The sequence below is a fragment of the Corticium candelabrum genome, chromosome 5 (genome assembly GCF_963422355.1).
Source record: "Corticium candelabrum chromosome 5, ooCorCand1.1, whole genome shotgun sequence".
In the NCBI taxonomy this organism is placed as follows: Eukaryota; Metazoa; Porifera; class Homoscleromorpha; order Homosclerophorida; family Plakinidae; genus Corticium; species Corticium candelabrum.
This window is the reverse complement of record NC_085089.1, coordinates 1,724,634-1,747,379: the sequence shown is the minus strand read 5'-3', so window position 1 is coordinate 1,747,379 and position 22,746 is coordinate 1,724,634. Positions and strand designations below refer to the sequence as shown.

Below are 22,746 nucleotides of genomic sequence, written 5' to 3'. Positions count from 1 at the left end.
AAATTAGGATTCTAAAAAAATTGATCACATTCGGCAGGTGACTTTGGCTTTTACGTATAACTTACATAAAAATTATATGCAAGCAGTATTTCTACAATTTCAGCCGATTTTAGAGGTACAACGCAACTTTTCCTGCAAATAGAAGACATGAAAATAGCAACAATTTGTGCAATGAAAGTACTTCTATATCGCAAATTGGAGCTACTTAAGGTGTATAAATGGTACTTGTTGTCGTTCTAGAAATATTGAATAAAAGAAAGAAAAAGGATCTTCACTCAATGGATGTAAAACATCAGACAATGTGCAGTTGAATCCACTCTATAGCGACATGGCGTTGCAACATCGGATGACTAAAAATCTCTCAACGGCTGCGTCTCATAAAGATTATAGAGCTAACAAGATAAATGTACTTTATGAATCATCAGATCAGCAAGAAAAAAACTGCAGCACGTGAGTCAGAAAACGTCATTTACAACACGTGACAGATGGCATGCTGCATGCAATAACAATTATATACCAAGTACGGTATTATGATTTCAACGTATATTAATTACCGTGTAAGAATTGTGTACAGTCTATAATATTTATTCTGATTTTTTAACATTACCCATTTAATTAATATTAATGATATGCTTAGGCACCAGATTTGTGTGCTTGCTGGACTGCCACAACACGATTTCTTTCATCAACCGCCATTATTATTGCTACGCCACTCTAATCCGTTTCAAGTTTCAGACGTTAGGTTTTTATGCGAGTATGTATTACCTCGATTTCAGGATAATTTATGCGAGCATGCGAAACAATGTGACGAGGACTTCTTCGTCCGCACATCAAGGCCTGGGTACGAGGCTCGCACGAAATTGATCAAAAGGTTGAGAGATATACCAGAGAAATAGTTTATGAGGAGCTTTTTACGAGGATATGGCAAGCAACAGAGCCGTACGGCTCTGGCAAGCAAGTGGTATCGCATACGGTACTAGGTACCGCATACGGGACTACTTTTACTGCATACGGGACTGTTTGCAGCGTAAATATACGGGGACTTGATATTGGCCTTTCTTCTGCTTTTGTACGTAATTTGTTACCGTTGTTAACTTTTTCATTTCATCGGCGACGATATAGCACCTACACTAAACTCTGATTCCTGGAATAAGGAACCATTTCGTTAGCAGAAAGAGGTCGATCTACAACGGCTCCAGAGGCCAGAGCCGTATATACGGCTCTGTAGAGGCGGCTACACTTTCGACACAGGTACAGATGGATGGTGCATATATTTGAGTAAACAAACAGTGCGTGCACTCTATCAAATCAGTAAAAACTATAAATTTATGTAAAGCTTGCTATGTTGCCAGCTCGTTTTGTTCACTACAGTTGCAAGTAATGCGAGTTGTCTAGCGACTAGATAGAATGATGGCAATGAGATGGTTAGTCTCGCATGGCCAGACTCTTTCCCACCGCGTCATACTGCGGGAAAGGGTCTGGCTACGCGAGACTAGGTAGGTGTCATCATGTAATTATGACCAGATGATACCAATGTCATCTATTATCTAGTTTGCTTCATTGTCTGTCTGACTCGCGCCCCTTGACGCCTGACACCATAGCAATAATCATTCATACACAGGCCAGGAGTTACTACACAACCACCAAGTATATCCATTGTGACGGAGCGTGCTACAGCCTAAATTGGTATTAGACGGCACATTCTATCCCAATCGTGTTTGCATATACACACAGTTGACTACCTCAATTTTGGGTAGATTGGCTTTACTCACGCCGCCTAGTTCTGAATTTTGGAACACCCATTTGGTTAATATGGGCCAGAGTGATATACTGGTCCGGGTGACGTCGGATTACAGGCAGACAGACAGACAGAAGACCCGTGTGTGTCTAATTGATATATAACGGACTTTCGTATCTATAGCTTGTAATAGTTCATATGTATGAAATATAAAAGATTTGACAGACAGACAGACAGACAGACAAATAAGACATGGAGGATTTGGTCTCACAGCTTTAACATCTACAGCACCATTTGCATTTCTGTCTAATTGGGCTTCAACCCTGCATACAATAGCAAAACGAATTTCTGATGCTGAGAGATTGCTTGATGATGAGAATTCACGTCATTCAAATAGTTCCAACAGCAGAGATTTGTGCAATGTTTTGCCTCAAAACAAAACTCTCGTAGAAGTTATCAACGACAGGAAACAACTACAACACAGGCTGACTGAGGAGTACATTAAATCTCTGTGAAATGGTTTTATTCAGAATTCATCTTCGACTAGAGACCAATCTCGAATGAAGGTCTTACAAGACAAAGGTGCAGGAGCGTGGCTTTTGACAGTACCATCATCATCATGGCATGCATAATCTCCGTGCGATTTCTGTTTGGCATCGTTGATGAGACTGGGCTGCCAAATGCCTTTGGCTTCTGGTCAGTGTGATCGTGGGAAAGAATTAGACTCAGATGGATGCCACCTAATAACATGTAAGACTGGGAGAGGCCCGGTAATCAGCCATAACAACATGGTTTCAGCATGGTCAGACTGTTTGAGTCAACTGCAATTACATCACGTAAAAGAACCCAGAGGAAGGTATGTCAATTCTGAAGACAGATCAGACATAGTCGTATATGATTCAACATCGGGGGTGGATCTTGAATTGGATATTTCTCTAGCGCATCTCTGGAGTAATGGCATAGAAGTTTTATCAGCTACAAGTCAGAGAGCAGCGGCAACCAGAAGAGAAAATCTGAAGATAAAAATGTATGACCAGGAGCTTTTGCCTGGAGGTTTCGACCAACTTTTGTGCCTATACTCTTCGAACATTTTGGCTGTTGGGGAGAGAAAGCTGAAGACTATTGGAAGAAGCTGTCACAGCTATCAAGGGGCAAAGACGGAAAGCCAAATGCATCGACCTTCAAGACATACTGTAGATCTGTGTATTTTGTGTGTCTACAACGATTGAATGCTATGAGTGATTAACAGAAAAATAAAGAAGATTGTTTCAAGAGACAGCCACATAAACATAAATAGTAGTAAGTAGAACCAAGCCCTATTGGCTTGGGTAGTATTTAGTTTCTTTGCTTAGATGGTGTATAATAGTTCAATGTTTGAAAATATATGTATTGACAGACAAATAGATAAACAGACAGACACACAAACAAGCAGACAGGCAGACAGATAGACAAACAGGCAGACAGACTGACAGACAGCAGTGCAGAGCAGAGGAAACGCCCGATCGATTTGTAGTCTAGGTAGCTGTTTGAGATACCATCCCTGCACATTTAAACAGTATACAATATGTGTGGGGTGACCTTAGATATCTAGACTCATGATTATTTGTAGTCAGTAATTAGGTTTAGTCAACTCATTATTTTACATCATCGTAGTGATTCGTTTTGCAAACAACTATGTAAGTAAGATTGAGCTAGCAACATACTTGTCAGACTAATTCAATGAATTTATTAAGCTGCAACATTTATTTTAAACGCCAATAATTAATATTTTTAATTTTGTTGGCTTATGTGTGTCTTTGCAAATACAACTTAGCCTTATTACTAGAAATTCAAGATGCAGAGTTAAACAAGTTAAACCACATACAAGAAAAGCAGTATTGTACATATATAACACACATTTGGCAGGTAGCTGATTGATGATTTTATTAATTAATAATTAATATTGTGATTTTATTTTTATCTTAGGAAGACCATACACACGCAGCATTGTTGCTAATTCTACAAACTCACATGCTCACTTTGCTAAACGCGGATCAGCAATGAATGTGACTGTCTATTGTGACTCTGCAACATCAATGATGAGGAAACCAACACGAGCATCAACTCAAAGTGCAAACAGTGTAATGACAGGCGCTCATTTTACTAAACAGGGATCAGCAATGAACATATAAGTATACTGTGATCCTACCCTATCAATGATGGGAAACCCAACACAAAGATCAACTGATGTGACTAGGGATACTCATCCTGCGCTCTTGTAGACATATTTCAAAGAGGGAGAAAAGAGAAAATGCATCTTGGTTTTTCGAATAAGTTATTTGACACGCAGGTTGAGTTGCCTGCTTCCGAGGCAACGCTAAAGAAGCAAAACGTTATCAACTCGACTAAATTAGTCGTGCATATACGGTACATGTTAATACATTTACGTTCATAGACATACACAACGTCACCAAATGTAAACTACAATAATAATGGTTTCTGGGTCAGTCATCAGGCAGAGGATTGCAGGGCATTTGGATCAGAGAAATCTCATGGCTCCGGAGCATAAGGGTTGTCGACAGGGATCTTTTGGTGCAAAGGATCAGCTGTTGATCAACAAGCTGCTTACCGAAGACTGTAAGACCAGGCACAAGAGCTTAAGCATGGCTTGGGTGGACTACCAGAAAGCCTATGACAGCGTGCCACACAGTTGGTTGCTCCAATGCCTTCAGCTGCATAAGATCAGTCCAGTCTTGTGCGGGTTTCTGTCACGTGTGATGAAGAGTTGAAGGACATCGATGGTGCTTTCTTGCAGGAACAGTACGATCAAGACAAGGCTTATGCAGATCAGGAGGGGTATTTGCCAAGGTGACTCACTTTCTCCACTTCTCTTCTGTATGGCTCTCAATCCTCTGAGTAATGAGCTGAACAGAACCGGTTACGGCTACCGGATGACCACTGGGAATGGTGAGACTGCCAAACGTCAGCTCATCAGTCATCTACTTTACATGGATGATCTGAAGCTGTATGGCAGAAACTCTGATCAGTTGGATGGGTTGTTGCACACGGTTCGTACCTTCTCTGATGACATCCAGATGAAGTTTGGTCTGGACAAATGTGCTGTTGCACACTTTGTCAACGGCAGGCTATCTGGACACAACTCTGGAGTGACGGTAGGAAAAACGGACACCATCAACTGTCTGGAACCGGGTCAAGTCTACAAGTACTTGGTTGTAGATGAGAGTAACAGTATTCAGCACAGCATGATGCGGGAGAGATTCCATCGTGAGTACTTCCACAGAGTGAAGGTGGTTCTCCGGACTGAGTTGTATGGTCGGAACAAGATTCTAGCCATCAATGGGTTTGCACTACAGGTTCTCACTTACGGTTTGGCGTCATTCATTGGGGGTGCACGGACCTGCAGCAGCTCGATCGACGGACCAGAAAGCTCCTCTCTATGCACGGTGTCCACCATCCTGCTGCAGACGTTGACCGACTGTACGCTCCTTGCAGTGATGGGGTAGGGGGTTACAACAGATTGAGTCGACATATCAATCTTGTATTGTGGGGCTGAACTGTTACCTTGCTGACAGTTCTGATCCTTTCATGCAGATGATACGGGAGTGTGACTCTGGAAAATCTTCACACTCGATCAAGCGCATGGCTTGTTGCTTTACTGCACAGCTGCAGAGGAGTCTTGCTTTGGACGACAAGTCGCAGGACTTACACAGGAATGCATCCATCTTGGTTGAAGGTGGCTTCGAGCAAGCGCCTGAAACAGATGCGAGACATTATCGTACATGTTATAGTTATCTTCGTGTGCGGTCCTGGAGTGGGAAGCCTATGCACGGGCAGTATCGCCATCTCACTGAGCAACCGCCTGTGGACATGAAAGAGACCTACGGATGGCTAAAGGCAGCGAATCTTCCCGCTGCAACTGAAGGACTGGTTGTTGCTGCTCAAGACCAAACTCTTCGGACTCGGTACTATGAGTGCAAGATTCTACATCGTGATGTCAGTCCTACTTGCCGCATGTGCAGTGTAGGCCTGGAAACAATCGATCACATTGTGGCAGGCTGTAGTGCTTTGGCACTGACGGACTACACTGATTGACACAATCAGGTGGCCTCCATCATTCACTGGGATGTTTGTTGCCAGTACAGCGACTTGCGAGTGGAGATAAGCCGCATGTGGCATTGTCGGACACTGGTGGTTCCGGTGGTTTTGGGAGCTTTGGGCACAGTGCACGTAGGTATTGCACGGTGGCTGGACATTATTCCAGGTCATCACAACCTGCAGCACTTACAGAAAACAGTGCTTCTGGGATCTACTCGGATCCTTTGTAAAGTTATGTCTTCTTTCTAGACAGCCGTGATGGTCTAAGTACTTCTGAAGCAGGGTTTGCTTCCGGTACTTGTAATAGACTTTACAAACCACACTGATCTGGTTGAGCACGACACATAATAATAATGATCAATACTGGGAACCGGCTTCCACAGAATGGAAACTTTACGGTCAACTTGAACAGCGGAAAGATCAGATCGACAGAAGTGACGTCACTGACAGGAAAGCAATTGGATCAGGGTAAGCGATTAACATAATAATGTTAAAATAGCATTGGACCTGCATTGTTTGTGCACAGAGAATTTGGCGTTGTAGAGAAAGCAGTGTGGAAAGTGGTAAGCTTGATCGAATTTGATAGAATCAATGTCGTATACATGAGTATACCAATTGACCTTAGCATGATGGAAAGAAGCTGGCAGTCGCGGTCAAGAGTCTGACAAATGAAGCCAATGCTGATGACCGCGTCAAATTTCTTCATGAGGCAGCAATTAATGGTCAATTTCTCCATCAAAATATCGTTCGTCTCTATGGCCTTGTCACCGTTGGATCTCCGGTAACATACTAAATGTTTGTACAATGTTTATTAATACAATCATTATTTCTATAGATAATGTCGGTTTCGGAATACATGGAAAATGGTGATCTCAAACACTACCTTGAGGAACAGAGACCAGAGTACAGCAAGTGTGGCGCGAGAATCTTGTGTCACATGATCTAATCGTTGTTTTTGATAGGCGTAGCGGACAGTGTTGCTTTTGGGTTTTAAGAAAACGCTACTGAAAATGTTTCGTGATATCGCAAATGGAAAGGAATATTTTTCACGCAAGTATTTTGTTTACAGAGTAAGTGTCGAAACAATTAAAACTTTATAATCATCACAAATAACATTTCGTTTCTACATGTAGGATTTGGCTGCAAAAAAACATTTTAGTGAACAAAGAGCTGACTTGCAAGGTACATAAATATCAACTACACTTATCTAATTAATAGAATTTCTAAGTTATGTTGACGTGTAGATTGCAGATTTTGGCATGGCACGTGACGTGTCTGACGACAGCTGCTACACGACAAAAAGGCGAGAAAGTCTCAATAAGATGGTGTGCTCTTGATGTATAAATAGGTAAATGTTATTGGTAGGTAAACTAATGTGTTTGCTGTCTGCTTCTGAACAGGCTTTGAATTATAACCAATATTCGTCTGCCAGTGACGTGTGAAGCTGTGGAATTGTCCTCTTTGAAACGTGGTCATTAGCACTACGTCCTTACAATCAGATGACAAACAACGAGGTTGCTATTTGTGGTTAAAAGCAATCGCAAAATAATTTTTTTACAAATAGCAGTTATATAATCTGAATGACTGTTATACGGCACAGGTGATAAATAGGGTTGATCTTGGATATCGCCTTCCTCCCCTCCGGGATGTTCTCGTTCTCTTTATCATCTCATGATTGACTGTTAGTGAGTGTACAGACATAATATGTAGGTCCTGGTTGTGCAATTAATTACTACTGTGTTCTCTGCGGTCAGGCATCCATATTCCTATGAAAGACTGAGTTTTGGAAACATCGTACAGAGGCTTCGACTGTCTGACGAATGTCTTTTGACTAACAGAGAAGAAGAGGAAGGGATTGAAGGAAACCTCGGAGACAAGCTGGACGTGTCAGAAAACTGCTACACAGACTTGCAACACATCTATACAAAATACTTATTGTGAAACATCGTATATAAACTGGTACGCAATGTGTGAATGGATCTTGTAAAACTTTGCTATTTTTGCTACTGAATAATGGGCACTAAAACTAACTAGTGCACTATTAGTATTGTATCTACAATTGGACATTATCCAGTTGAATGAATTATTCGTTTAGTTTGCCGATTAGCTTGATTTTTGCTAGAAAAGTTTGCATTTTACGACAACCTATTACATCAAATGATGATTTTGAGTACGTAGCACTGGTACCCGCGATGACTTGAAATTAAAGTCTGCAAGCACACTGTAATTATTACTTTAGAAACAATTTTTATACGCAAAAAAGGTTCAAACAACACCAAATTGGTATCCGCATGGAAGACTGTAAGCTATGGCTTTGTTTGCTGTAACGGTCAGACGGATTAGGTATGAATTTATTTAACAGATCTGCTATCGATAGCATTATACTGCATTGCTAATTAATGATAATCTTTGTAAAGTTTATAGAGTTTATAAAAAATGTTTACAAATTGATTCTAGTAAATTATTTGTATTATTAGTGCAGTGACATGATTATATAATTAGTTCGTGTGTGACGTTGAGTAGTTAGATAGTCACGTGATTTTAGAGCGAGTAAGGCGTGTCATGTTTTTCGGTGCGTCATACATGTTGTTTTTAGTGATTTCTCTTACTCTTCAAGCTTCGTCTGGTCAGTCAAATTTGTGTGCGTTTTGTATGCGTATGTGCTAACTTAGCTAAATATTTAGCATACTGTTGGTTGATCTGTATTACAAATTGGCTCTTAGATAGAGTAGTTGAATTATAAATTTTGTAATCACACAGTTGTTGAAATGTCGTTATTGTGCGATTGCTACAGACAACAAGAGTCTGTTTTACCTAGAGGACGTGACCGTTTAATGTTTCTCACGTGATCGAGCTATTGAGTAGCAGGTTCATTTTTCAGGAAGTGTAGACAGACGTTGAAAACCTATGTTGTGCGTTTAGGTCGACTGCGATCGTTACCATACTTTAACTACACCATATAATAGGTTTCATGTATAGTTGTGCACTGTTTGTTGTTTCGCTATTGTAATGGCAATGTTATTAGACGCTACAAGTTGTTTATCGGGATGGAGTCTCAATGAAAATAGTTGCTATCGCCATTTTTCTACTAAGAAGACTTGGGATGATGCTGAAGCCGATTGTGTAACTACAGGCGGCGGACATCTCGTATCCATCACGTCGAACATTGAGAACAGTTTTGTTTATAACTTGTCAGGAAATACAGGAGGATACAACGTTTGGATTGGATTGAATGACAAAATTGTGGAGAACTCGTTCGTATGGAGTGATGGTACGACTTGTTTATACAGACAATGGTCTGGCAATCAAGCTAGCAACGTTAGCTCAGAAAATTGCACTATACTGAAAAGGGCAAACGGTCGGTGGAATGATAAGGAATGTAATACCAAGTACTACTACGTTTGTGAAACTTCAACGCTGACCACCCATCCTCCACCTCTTACTTCTGGTGTGAAATTTAGTCATTTTACGTGTCATTTTGTAAAATAATTTAAAATTGTTGCTGTTTTCTAGCGTCATCAATGCAATGTCAGTCAGGCTGGACTCGTCGTGGACTGAGCTGTTATCTTCTCGTTACGATGCCTAGAACTTGGGATGCGGCTGAAGAGGACTGCAATAACAGAGGAGGACATCTCGCGTCTATCACATTTGCGAAAGAGAACTGTTTGGTCTTAAGCTTAAGAGGAATATCCAGATTAGAAAGCAATGACGCATGGATTGGCTTGAATGACAAAGACGTTGAGAACACATTTGTATGGATCAATGGCGAACAAAGCACATTTGCAAATTGGGATAATTCAGTTAACGAGCCCAATGGTAATGGTGATTGTATAAGGATGGTATATGATGGAACATGGAGAGACATAGCATGTACAAGAAAATTTCCGTACATTTGCAAGTATAACCTAATGCCCTCTACAACGCAGACACCGACAACTGTGCAAGCTACAACAATACCTTATACGTCAGCAAGTGCAACTACCAAGACTTCTAGTACAAACTCTTCTACTGCATCAGGTTTGTCCATCACACTTCCAACCACAATTGCAGCCACTGAGGATCGTTCTACTATCAGAAATCCCACTGCGTCTGCCTCAACTACAACGCAATCGACGTCATTAGCGACGACTGTTGTATCACCGACTACTGCTGAAGGCAGTACTCGATTGCCTACTAGGACTTCCACGTCTGTGTCAATTGCAACTCGATCTACATCAACTTCTTCATGGCCAAACACTGTTAAAGTCAACACTCAACTGTCCACCACAACTTCTACGCGCGCGTCATCGAAAGAGGCTACAACATCGGCAACCCGTATGTCAACAACACCTACTGCTCGCGCTAACGACCGTCTTTCTACACTGATGGGCTCAACAATTTTTTCTGTCTTGCCTCGTGATTCTACAAAAGCGATGGTCACAAAATCTGCATTCACGTCACAAATTCGCACAACACAAATTTCTAGGTCTAGCAATTCCAGACAAGTAACAACTCGTGAGGCAACGACACTAATGGCAACAGACTTGGATACAATAGCTCATGAAACAAAATCGAGTTCTTCGAACCATACAACATACACAGCAGTTGGTGCAGCCATCGGAGTTTTTGTTGTAATTGCGGCTATAATCTCCGTATTTATTGTCCGGAGAAGAAGAGCAAGAAAGTCGGATTTTAACAAAACAATTCGATCACATGCGGCAGGTTGCTTTTGCTTTGCTTACATAATATATAGAAAAATCATATGCAAACCGTATTTCTAGGCTCTAAATGTGGGTCAGCATATGACGCAGGGTTTACCGGTACGGCAACTATCTCAAATAGGCGACATGAAAAGAGCAACAATTTGTGCGATGGAAGTACTTTCTATATCGCAAACTGGAGCTGCTTATGGTGTATATAAGATACTTGTTGTTGTTCTAGAAATATTGAAGAAAAAGAAGAAAAAGGGTCTTTACTCAATGGATGTAGAAACATCAGACGATCTGCAGTTGAATTCACTCTATAGCCGCATGGCGTTCCGTAATCGCATGACTGAAAATCTTGCAATGGCTGCGTCTCATAAAGATTCTAGAGCTGACAAGATGAATGTACTTTATGAATCAGCAGCTCGGCGAGAGGAAACTGCGGCAAGTGAGTCAGAGAACTTCATTTACAACATGTGACAGATTGCATGCTGCATGCAATAGCAATTATATACCAAGTATCGTATTATGATTTTTACGTATATCAATTACCGTGTAAACATCGTACACGGTCATGATACTTATTCTTATTCTGTGACAATAACCCATTATTAGTATATTGTGTTTATGCACCAGATTTGTGTGCTTATACTTCACAGCCACATACGATTCTTTCACCAGCCGCGCTATTATTACTACTACTACGCGACTTTAATCCGTGTTTCAGACGTCAGTTTTGTATACGAGTGTATGTTACCACGATTTGAGGATAATTTATGCAAGCATGCAAAAACAATGTGTACACGAGGCCTTTGGCCGCGCATCAAATCCTAGGTACGAGGCTCGCACGAAATTCATCAAAAGTTTAAGAGAAAACCAAGAAATAGTTTACGAAGACCTGGGTACGAGGCTACGGTAAGCAACAAAGTCGTACTTCTCTGGTAACCAAGTGGTATCGATAACAGAACTGTTTGTACCGCATACGGGACCGTTTGTAGCGTAGCATATACTGGGACTCGATGGTGAGCATTTTGTTCTAATTTTGTACGGTTTTGGAGGTATTTGCTACCATTGCTATTTTTCATTTTATCTGCGACGATATAGCACCTACACTAGACTCTCATTCCCGGAATAGTAAACCATTTCGTTAGCTGAACAAAGTCGAAGTCGATCTACAACGGCTCTAGAAGCCAGAGCCGTATATACGGCTCTGTAGAGGCCGCTACACTTTTGATACAACGTACAGATGGATGGTACATATGTTTGAGTAAGCACTGGCTAGCTTATTCTAGTGGTTGCTTGCAAACTATGTTTCTGCAAAACTAATGTGTACACGAAGCTTTTTTTTGCTGCCGCGCATGCATATGATGGCCTGGGTACGAGAGTCTTTAGACGGCTCTGGCCGTCTAGAGCTTTGTACAGCTCAGAACGGCTTTGGTAAGTACAGTCTGTATCGTCTATAGCGTGGGTCTTTGAATGTCGAGTTTCTATTATTATATGCGGTAATTACTATAGACAATCACGAGTCATACGACTCCTTGGTCGAAAGTTGTACAACTCTTACATCGCAAGTCGACTCTTACTATACGACGTGTTGCACAATCTAGCGCATGCGGGCAAGGCACATGCTTGTTACACTTGTTTGTTACAGTTCGCAAGTGCTCTTTGGAATCTCATCGTTACAATAGAGGTTTCTTTTCGCTCGCTAGTTCTTCTTGCTGGTTGAATCCTGTTGGTACGCTGCTCTTGTCGTCAAAATGGCTCAGAAGAGAGTCAGTCTGACTGTTGAGAAAAGCTTGAAGTGCTTGAATATGCTGAGAAAAACCCGAAAGCCGGCCAAGGAGACATTGCTCATCATTTCTCCATCTCCCAGCCCACAGTGTCGACCATTCTGAGCAAGAAAGATTTCTTGCTGGGACTAGCTTCCAAGGGATCAAGGAGCGTAAAGAGAAACCGGTCCACACGCTGCAATGTTTTGGAGAAGAGCATGAAAGCATATTACGCCGCCTGAAAGGACAAATCCCTGAACTCCATCAGTTACGACTTGCTTATCACAAAGGGTAAAGCCATCGCTGAAGAACTGCAACGAGCTGGTCTTGCTGATGCTAAAGATGTTCCATCGAGTGACGCTGGCTGGAAGAGTTACGTTCAGCTGTTCCTAAAGAAACGGAGCATAACTTCCAAACGTCATCATGGAGAGTCTGCTATACAGACGCCGCTGCTGCGTGGAATTTCTTTGCTGGTGTCTGGCCAGAGTTGTTTACTAGCGTGAGTAACGATCCCTCTTGCGTGTTCAACATGGACAAGACGGGTCTGTTTTGGAGAGCTCTTTCTCGTAGAACGCTTGCACGGGTGAGTGAGAACGTCAAGAGCAGCAAGGTGCAGAAAGATAGCATTACGTTTGCAGTGGCAGCATGCATGGATGGGACCAGACTGCCTCTACATGGCATTAGAACCGCTACGATGCCTCGTGCTGTGGCAGCTGCTCACACCACTCCAGCTAACGCTCTTGGTGGTAGCTGAACAAGCAACAACAAAGAGTGGATGACAAAGACTGTCTTCTGCGATTGGCTGCTTGAGTTCAATCGGCTGTTTCGCCGCAAAGGCAAGAAAGTTCTTTTGTTGATAGACAGCTGTCCAGCACACAAGTGTGAAGCAATTCAAGACAGCCTTGGTCATGTCAATGTTGTGTTTCTCCCTCCCAACACGACCAGCATTATTCAGCCATGTGATGCTGGCATTATTAACGCATTCAAGCTGAACTACCGCCGCCTGATGCTGAGGAAAGTTGGCGGGCTAGTTGATAATCCCACCATTGAAAAGCTGGACACTAAGGCCCTGAAGAAGAACATCAGCATGCTCTACTGCCTCCAGTATGTAAAAGATGCTTGGCAGTCTGTGACAGAGACCACTGTTCAGAATTGCTGGAGGAAGGCTGGGTTCTCTGCTGAGATGCAAGCCACTGAGGACAACACTGTCCCTGAAGTCCAGTCTGAGCTTGCCCAGAACATCCAAGAACTTTCAGAACTTGACAAGGATGCACCCGTCTACATGCAGCCATCTGAAACGCAGAGCAAATTGTGCAGGTGATTGCCGAGGAGTTAACCAGCAACAACGCTGAAGCTGAAGCCAAATCTGAGAATGATGATGTCGAGGGCGGTGCCAGTCCCATTGCAGCTTTCCAACCATCCACATTGGAATTGTCCCAGGCTTTGGATGCATTGCGTTGTGGTCTGTATGCTGGAAAAGCTGACGATTGCCTTCACCACCATGTTGCGGAGATTGAGAACTTCCTCCTGTCTAAGAAGGCTTCGAGAGCACAGCAAACACCGCTCACTCAATTCTTCTCAAATCAGTAATGTTTTACTGAAGAAAATGTATATAGACGTACAGTACATGTATTGTATTGTTCTTTTCATTGAAAGAAGTAAGTGTGCAGAATGTGACTCCACTATTACTGTATTGTATACTATAGGTACTGGAAAAGGTCCTTTTGCATAGAAAAATCCTCCATTATAAGCAGTATACTACAATAACCGGTAATTATTGTATATAATAATAATATGTATTAAGTGAGTAATGTTTTGATTATGAATATTGAACATCTTATTTCAATATCCGATGTACTACCTTATCCGGTCACCTTATAAACGATACAGACTGTAAGTGGTATCGCGTACGGGACTATTTGTATCGCATACGGGACTCATTGTCGTGCAAACGGGATTGTTTGCACTGAATACGGGGCCGTGTAGAATTGGGACTCGGTGGTTGAGTACAATCTCAAACTCGGTATCAGCTTCCGTTGTTTATCTGCGACGATGTATGATCTACATTAAACTCTGATTCTCAGAATAGCGATCGAATCATTTCGTTAGCTGAACAAAGAGGTCTACAACGGCGTTAGCGGTCACTACACCTTCGACACCACGTACAGATGGATGGTGCCTAGCGTTGAGTAAGCACTAAATTAATGGTTGCAAATAGTGCGTAGAATAATTTTCCAAGTCAGTAGAAAACTATAAATTTAAGAGATTGATATGTTGCTAGCATAGACTAATAGTTAGCTGAGCTCTTGTTCACATACGAGCCTGCAGCTGTCTAGATACATAGATAATGATGCCCGGTAAGTATGGTACATAGAGTCTAGACTTCAATTGTCTTTTTATGCACACTTTACCTCTAATCACTCCACCTGGTGCGGATCTGGAACATCAATTTGTTCTAATTATATAGACTGTGTTATGTTGTATTTTAGTCACACCAAATTAGTTCTCTTTAGGGACTAGGGTACACAAACACGGAATAAGCTACCAGACTAACTAATTATATGTGGGCCATTGTGATATACAGACAGTGGGACGTCAGATTACCGACCGACAAACAGACAGACAGATAATTTATTCTCATATATAGACATAGACTCTACTCATACATATGATAGGAATTTGTAAAGCAAACCAGTCCTTGCAAACAACAAACTAATGGACTTGGTCTTGAATGTCAAAGTCAATAAATCTATCTAAATCATCATGATTAGGAAGCAGTTTTATAAGTTTCTGAGGACAACTTTGGCATTGTATCTGTAGAATTGTAGAAAATAATTTTTTTCCGATACACCACGAACATGGCTTCTAGGTTTACGGACTGTTGTGAAAAATGCTGCAAAGAATTCTCTGCTTTTGTGCCCCACCTCCCAAATGTTCTATCACAAGAGTAACACATCTCGATACACATCCTTCTGCAACAAGCTGTTCTAATTATTTTTTATTTTCTTTTCTTCTCTTATTGTGGCAGCATGACCATTTTCCTGCTAGCCCTCTTAATTAATAATGTTCTGACTCTATGGATGACCAAGTGAGACATCAAGATCCAAATTCTGTCCAGTATTTGGATCAACCATTGTAATGTCTGGATGGTCTTCGGTATTGATGTAGTGATGTCTTGGTTTTGTTTGATTGGGAAGGTGAAGGTCAGACAGGTACTGACTTCACCCATTCAAGACTGAATCGTAAGATCAGACATGTCCACCCCCATATTTACATGTTAAAAGATGGTATTCGTATTCATCCAAGTCATGACCACAAGGTCACACCATTTAATCTAATTGGTGAAAGGTAGAGCCACTCCCAACCTCAGGTAAGACGCTAAACAAGTTCGTTTGTTTTTAAAGCGTGCTTAGCAGAAGTGGTGATGACATCCAGCTATGAACCAGTCTCTCGTCCTTGCAGAGATCTCAACCGTGCTGCATCTCTATCAGACTGTGCTTGAATAATAATATCAGTACAGCACTATCACTGGCAATCTCGGTGGACAATCGATGCTGTAATTTCTTTATATATATATAGACATGAGATAAAATCATCATAATACTGTTGTTCTCTATTTTTGCGCTGTTTTACTTGGGCTTTGGTGGTAAAGCTTGATAGGAAGAGGCCACAGTGGACCTAGAAGACAGACAGACAGACAAAGCAGAGCAAAGCATGCAAACGCCCAATCGATTTTTATGTAGCTGTTTGAGAAAGCATTTCTGCACACTCACTATGATAAATCGTATACAATGTGTGTGGAATGATCTTGAACATATCTAGGCTAATGTTTGTAGACAGTAATTAGGTTGACTAAACTCCTTAGTTTACATCGTTGCTTTTGAAACAACGACGTAACTATTGTAAGATCGAGCTACCAACATACCTGTTGTCTAATTTAATGGATTAATGTGCGACATTTTATTATTTAACGCCAAACATTATTTTTTCAAATTCTGTCGGCTTAGATGTGTCTTTTCAAATGTAACTTATTTGTATTTACTAGAAATTCAAGATGCAGACTTGAACAAGTTAAACCACATACAAGAATAGCACTATACATGCCGCAATGGGTTTGTCTTGAGACTGTGACAACGTTTTGTATGTAAACAAAGCTATAGATATTTAAGGTTGTCAAGACATTTTGATTTTAATTTAGTGAGTGTCGATGTAGAATACTTAAATCGTGGTGTTGCATACTGTGCAGACGGTTTCTACTTTGTTGATCTGCTTTTGATCGAGACATCTATGTACAATATTAGCATCAAAGGTACCTTCACAAAGTATATTGTGAACTACCTGTCGGTATTTAGCCTACAACAAACATTGTAATATCGTTTCACGGTAACAATAATGTTCAGTAACAATTTTGCATGCAAAATGGTTCACACGTTGGTATCAACATGTTTACAGTGTCTGAGGAGTGTGAGGTGGCTTTGTTTGTTGTAACGCTATCTGTTGTAAGTGAAAGACAAATCGGTTATGAATTTATCAAAAGACATCTGCTCTAGCTTGATAACATTACTACATTGTTAGTTCATAACAATGTCTAGAAGAGTTTATAAAGTTAACATATATTTACAATTAATTTTATATTTCATGTTGTATATAGAACTAAGTGACGTAATTTAATTAATGAATAGCATTATAATTCGTTCGTGTCTGTTGAGTAAGGTAATCACGTGATTTTAGAGTGCGTATATATAAGGCGTGTCATGTTCTTCGGTGCGTCAAACGTGTTGTTTCTGTTGATTTCTCTTACTCTTCAAGCATCGTCTGGTCAGTCAGATTTGTGTGTACGTATTTTGTATGCGTATGTGCTAACTTTGCTAAAATTCGGCTGCTGGTTGAGCTGTATTACTAATTGTAGTCAAATTACGATTCTTCTGACCACACAGATGGTTGAAATGTCGGACAACTTAGTTCTTGTGATTACTACAAACAACAGGAATCTCATTTAGTTGGTACGTGGCCGTGCCATGTTCTCTCACGTGAGCCGTTGCGTAGAAGGCTCCTATACTTCTTCGGATAGCCTATATGGTGCGTCTACTTCGACCGTGACCGTTACCATGCTGTTTAAACCGTATATATCTCTGGATATATATAACCACGCCCTAATAGGATACATGTATAGTTGTACTGTTCATTGTTTCGTTGCTGTAATGACGATTTTACTAGAAGCTACAAGTTGTTTATCGGGATGGAGTCTTAGTGAAACTAGCTGCTATCGCCTATTTTCTTCAGAGAAAAATTGGAATGATGCTGAAGCTAATTGTGTTACGAAAAGCGGGCATCTCGTATCCATCACGTCGAACATTGAGAACAGTTTTGTCTATAAGTTGGCAAAAGAGAGTGGAAAGGACGTTTGGATTGGATTGAAAATTGTGAAGAACTCGTTCGTATGGAGTGATGGTACGACTTGTTTATACAGACAATGGGATAAAAATCAGCCCAGTCGTAGTACATCAGGTTGCACGAAGGTGACAAAAGGAAATGGTCTGTGGAATGATAAGGATTGTTCTGACAAGAGGTTCTACGTTTGTGAAAGTCCAACGCTGACTACACATCCTCCGGCTCTTACTAATGGTGTAAACTTTGGCAATTATGACTTTGTAAAATTATTTAAAATTGTTGCTGTTGTGTAGAGTCATTGATGCAATGTCAGTCAGACTGGACTCGTAGTGGAATGAGTTGTTACCTTTTCATTGCAATTCCCAAAAGTTGGGATAAGGCAGAAAAGGACTGCAATAACAAAGGAGGACATCTCACGTCTATCATATCTGCAAACGAGAATTGTTTGGTTTTAAGTTTGAGAGCAACATTCAATTCATTAAGCAACGACGCATGGATGGGCTTGAATGACAAAGACGTTGAGAACACTTTTGTATGGATCGATGGCGAGCAAAGCACATTTACAAATTGGGATAATTCAATTAACGAGCCCGATGGTAGTGGTGACTGTGTGAGGATGGTATATGATGGAACATGGAGAGACAAAGAATGTACAAAAATATATCCGTACATTTGTAAATACAATCTCATGCCTTCTACAACGCAGACACCGATAACTTTGCCAGCAAAAACAATATCCTACACGTCAGCAGGTGCAACTACCACAACTACTATCAAGTCTTCTAGTGCAAACTTTCCTTCTACAGCTTCGTCTACCACACTTCCAACCACAGTTGCAGCCACTACGGATCATCCTACGACTAAAAGACCCACGACGCCTTTGGAAATCACAACACAACTTACGTCAGCATCAGCAACTGTTTCAAAAACTGCCAAAAGCAGCACACAGTTGCCTACAACAGTGTCGACATCTGAGTCGATTACAAAACGATCTACTTTAATGCCAAAATCTAGCTCATCGCCGACGACTGCTGTCGCCAGCACACAACCTTTTACCACGATTACAATGTTTGCCTCATCAAAAATTGTTACACAATTAGATGCATCTACAAATCGTGTATCAACAACAGTTACTGCTCGTGCTAACAAGAATCTTTCTACATCATTTGTATCAACACCTCTATTAGTTTCAACAAGCAGCTCTGCACAAAGCTCGACTACAAAACCTACTTTCGCGTCACACTCAACACAAACTTCTCGTTTTGTCAATTTTACACACTCAGTGTTAGCAACTCTTCGTGATGACGAAACTCCAACAACAACAACAACAACAACAACAACAACAAAAACAACAACAAACCAGACAACAGAAGGAAACAAAGCAAAATCGAGTTCTTTAAACATCACAATGTACGCTGCAATTGCTTCTGCAGTTGCCGTTATTGTTTTAGTCGCGTTTGCAATTTGTGGATTTCTTCTCTGCAGAAGAAGAGCAAACAAGCTGGCGCTGGCAGGTCTCGTAGACTGATAATTTTACTCTAAAGTATCATTCCTATTGTAAGTCTACTATAATGTTTCTAGAAAGCTCGTCTGCAAGCGGCGTTGCCGGCAATTCTACAATTTCGGGCGTCCGCTTTACTATGCAGGGATCAAGGTACGTTGACTGTGAGCCTACAACAGCGATAATGCACAAACCAGCACAAGCACGTATTCAAAATGCAAGCAAATCTGCTCTTGATAGTACAACGGTAGGCGCTCATTTCACGAGACGCGGATCAACAATGGAGGTTGAAGTTTACTGTGAGCCTATAAAAGCTACGGGAAAGGAACCAACACAGACACCAATCGGATCACCCGAAGATGAAAGTGGATATCTCGTGCCTTCTTCTTTCACAGAAAAGATGCAGTTATGCGATCAACCGACGAGCAATCGCGTTCTTAAACCGCAACGTGGTTTTAGAAACATTGTATATGACGTCGACACAGCTCCAGAGACAACGTCAAGGAAGCAAAACGTTTGCTATATATAATCGTCTAACGCAGTTGTACTTGTATATTTTGCGTTATATTAATATTATTTATACCTGTACAGGCATATACTGCTTCGTTGAAATCAGACGCTGATGATAAATATTGGGAACCGGCCTCTACGGAAAAGGAACTATACGGGCAACTTGAGAGGCGGCGCTTCAGACACATCGACAGACGTAACCTCATCGACAGAAAAGAGATCGGATCAGGGTAAACGATTAACAACAGAATCATTGTTAATATTTTATATAGTGACTGCCATGTTTTGCGTGCAGGGAATTTGGGGTGGTAGAGAAGGCAGTGTGGCGTGTGGTAAAGTCGATGTAATATAGAGATTTAATTATTGCTGTGGTGAGTGAGATTGTGTTTAGAATGATAGAGAGAAGTTAGCAGTGGCGGTCAAGACTCTGACGAGTGAAGCTGATGTTAATGATCGCGTCAAGTTTCTTCGCGAAGCAGCGATTAATGGTCAATTTCGTCATCGAAACGTTGTTCGTCTTCACGGTGTTGTCACTATTGGATCTCCTGTAATATAATATTATTTATTATTATTATTATTATTATACGTTTTATGTAATATTGATGAAAGTTTGTTAATAACAATAGATCATGCTGGTTTTGGAATACATGCAGAATGGTGATTTGAAAAACTACCTTGTAAATCAAAGCTCAGAGTATGTCACAAACGTGTCGTAAACATGTTGCCTTACTTGATTAAATTAGGAGTGCTCTTTATGTAGTGGCAAATGTTGTTTTCCCGGATTCGACAAAACGCTGCTGAACATGTGCCGTGGTATCGCAAGTGGAATGGACTATCTTTCACGCAAGTTGTTTGTTCACAGAGTCAGTGTTGATCTATTAGAGAACTGCTCTTTTGGAATTCTAGTAACGAATCTGATTTTCGTATAGGATTTAGCTGTAAGAAACATTTTGTTGGACAAGCAGCTGACGTGCAAGGCAAGCATTGGCTGGAAATACGTTGCACTAAAAAGAGTTGTATATCTATTTATATTGTTGTTTAGATTGCAGATTTTGGCTTGGCACGTGACGTGTCTGACGACAACTATTACGTTACTAAAGGTGGAAAAGTTCCAATAAGGTGGTGTGCCCCTGAGGTATAAGTTCGTAGTTAAGTGTTATCTAATGAGTGAAGTGATGTGTATACTGCCTATGTTAGACATGGAATTACAGACGATTTTCGTCCGCCAGTGACGTGTGGAGCTATGGAGTTGTTCTGTATGAAGTGTGGTCAGTGGGACAACGCCCTTTTGGGTCAATCAGTAATGGCAAGGTGCATGTGCATATTCAACCGAACTATCACAAACATTACTTTTGTATTGTTTGACTGTCTGCTTTATTGCAGGTGATGGAGAAGGTTGAAACTGGATATCGTCTTCCTCCTCCTCCAGGATGTTCTCGTTCTCTTTATCATCTTATGATTGACTGTTGGTGAGTGTCAAACAGACATGCTTTGCTTCTGATTATATATTATTGTGTATTGGCAGGCATCCCGATACCCATGAAAGACCAAGTTTTGGAAACATAGTACAAAGGCTTGGAGCATCCGACGACATTCTTCTTACTAACAGAAAAGGAGAGGCTTTAATTGAGGGAAACCTCGGAGACATGCTGGACGTGTCAGAAAGCTGCTACACGGATTTGCAACATATTTATGCAAAATACTGACTTTGTTACGCTGTAGGGGTACATACCAACTTCAACCAAGCTGCTTATAATGTTTCAATTAATTTTTATTTTACGCAAATTGTTGGGCGATGTCATTATTTTACCATCTATGCTGTATCAAAAATTTGATAAATTTTATAATACATCAATTAATTAAAAGCAGTCGAGTCTTAATTACGGCATGTTTGCAATGTTGTTTTTGCCAGCGTTTTGTAAAATGTGCCAAACGTGCAGTGTAGGATCCAGGATTTAGGAAAGGAAGGGTGCAGAAATTACAAAAACTCTATGACGTCACAAGTCAATATTATTAATAATAATATTAATCCTTGTATGTATTTACTGGTAACTGCACGTTTTTGTCGGGCTTTCTGGTAACAATCAGCTGCCAGATTATGTCATCTCATTCTTCAGCTGACAACGCTTTTCTAGACGATCTTCTATGTCCTACAAATTTAACAAGTCTAGCGTTGTTGGTTCTAAAATTAGTTGCTGGTCTGGCCAACAAACGGGCACTGTCAGCATGTACCGCGATGCCATGGCGTGATCAATTGTGCGATTAACTATTGATTATGCCATAGCAGCACAGTATATACGTACATGCCGACAATGACCGTTTGTTGGCCAGACCAGCAACTAATCTAGCGTTGACCTACTGTAGATATTCAGTTTTTCGTGGCCAAAATAAAGTTCCGGCAACAGTTTATCAGTGCATGGTTTACTGAGTATAGCGTCAGCTACGAGAAGGGCGCCAGAACAGGGTGAATCAAACTGTTAAAATCTAAGTGAGTATTGCATTAGACTGTTCAATTCCAAGTGAGTATCGCGCTCAGGCAGTAAGGGACTCACTGCTATACTCACTTAGAATTTAACAGTCTAAGGCACCCTGTTCGGGCTCCCTTCTCTTAGCTGACGGTATACTCAGTAAATCATGCACCGATAAACTGTTGCTGGAACTTTCTTTTAGCCATGAAAAACTGAATATCTACTGTAGATCAACGTTATAACTATTGCAAGTTGGCAACAGAATAGACACGGTACCGCATACCTCTGTAGCGTGCATTACGCACTACACAAGTAGAGTACAGCACACAGGCTATAGCGAATGGGAGAAAGATCCGTCACTGAAGTGTCATTGCAAACCGAATGATAGTACTAATAGACTACTATAAAGTATTGTAGCGGTATCATAACATACGGGACTATTAGTACCGCATACGGGACTATTAGTACCGCATACGGGACTAAATTCTGAAGACTGGTATTTGAATCAGTGGCCTGCCGAATTACTTTGCTACTTAGCCAATTAAGGCTTTTGTGGACGCAGCTGGCGATGGATAGTGCACATCGCATAGAA

General features: G+C 41.0%; 1 protein-coding gene and 2 long non-coding RNA genes across 5 annotated transcripts; all 3 read left to right on the top strand.

Moving 5' to 3' along the window:
* Positions 1–5,906: 5,906 nt before the first annotated feature.
* LOC134180226 (uncharacterized) lies at positions 5,907–7,986 on the top strand. Of its 3 annotated transcripts, XR_009969952.1 has the most exons (10): positions 5,907–6,301; positions 6,360–6,396; positions 6,459–6,614; positions 6,669–6,736; positions 6,796–6,903; positions 6,967–7,015; positions 7,078–7,158; positions 7,234–7,347; positions 7,434–7,514; positions 7,588–7,986. It is a non-coding gene; the product is annotated as an uncharacterized LOC134180226 (long non-coding RNA). The 3 variants fall into 3 exon arrangements; XR_009969951.1 differs by having other exon boundaries at positions 7,434–7,986; XR_009969950.1 differs by having other exon boundaries at positions 7,234–7,514.
* Positions 7,987–8,393: 407 nt separating this feature from the next.
* Positions 8,394–20,821, top strand: LOC134179259 (uncharacterized). The gene is made up of 18 exons (XM_062646119.1): positions 8,394–8,459; positions 8,859–9,281; positions 9,347–10,534; positions 10,594–10,689; positions 10,754–10,991; positions 11,175–11,244; positions 13,096–13,601; positions 16,330–16,424; positions 16,483–16,593; positions 17,568–17,909; positions 17,969–19,189; positions 19,257–19,690; positions 19,768–19,916; positions 19,982–20,018; positions 20,078–20,233; positions 20,313–20,380; positions 20,447–20,663; positions 20,729–20,821. Exons 1-17 carry the CDS (start codon positions 8,396–8,398, stop codon positions 20,613–20,615), a joined length of 5,367 nt encoding a protein of 1,788 aa, XP_062502103.1. The 5' UTR covers positions 8,394–8,395; the 3' UTR covers positions 20,616–20,663; positions 20,729–20,821.
* LOC134179869 (uncharacterized) lies at positions 14,230–16,788 on the top strand. Its single transcript, XR_009969906.1, has 3 exons — positions 14,230–14,307; positions 14,369–14,473; positions 16,330–16,788. It is a non-coding gene; the product is annotated as an uncharacterized LOC134179869 (long non-coding RNA).
* Positions 20,822–22,746: the final 1,925 nt, after the last annotated feature.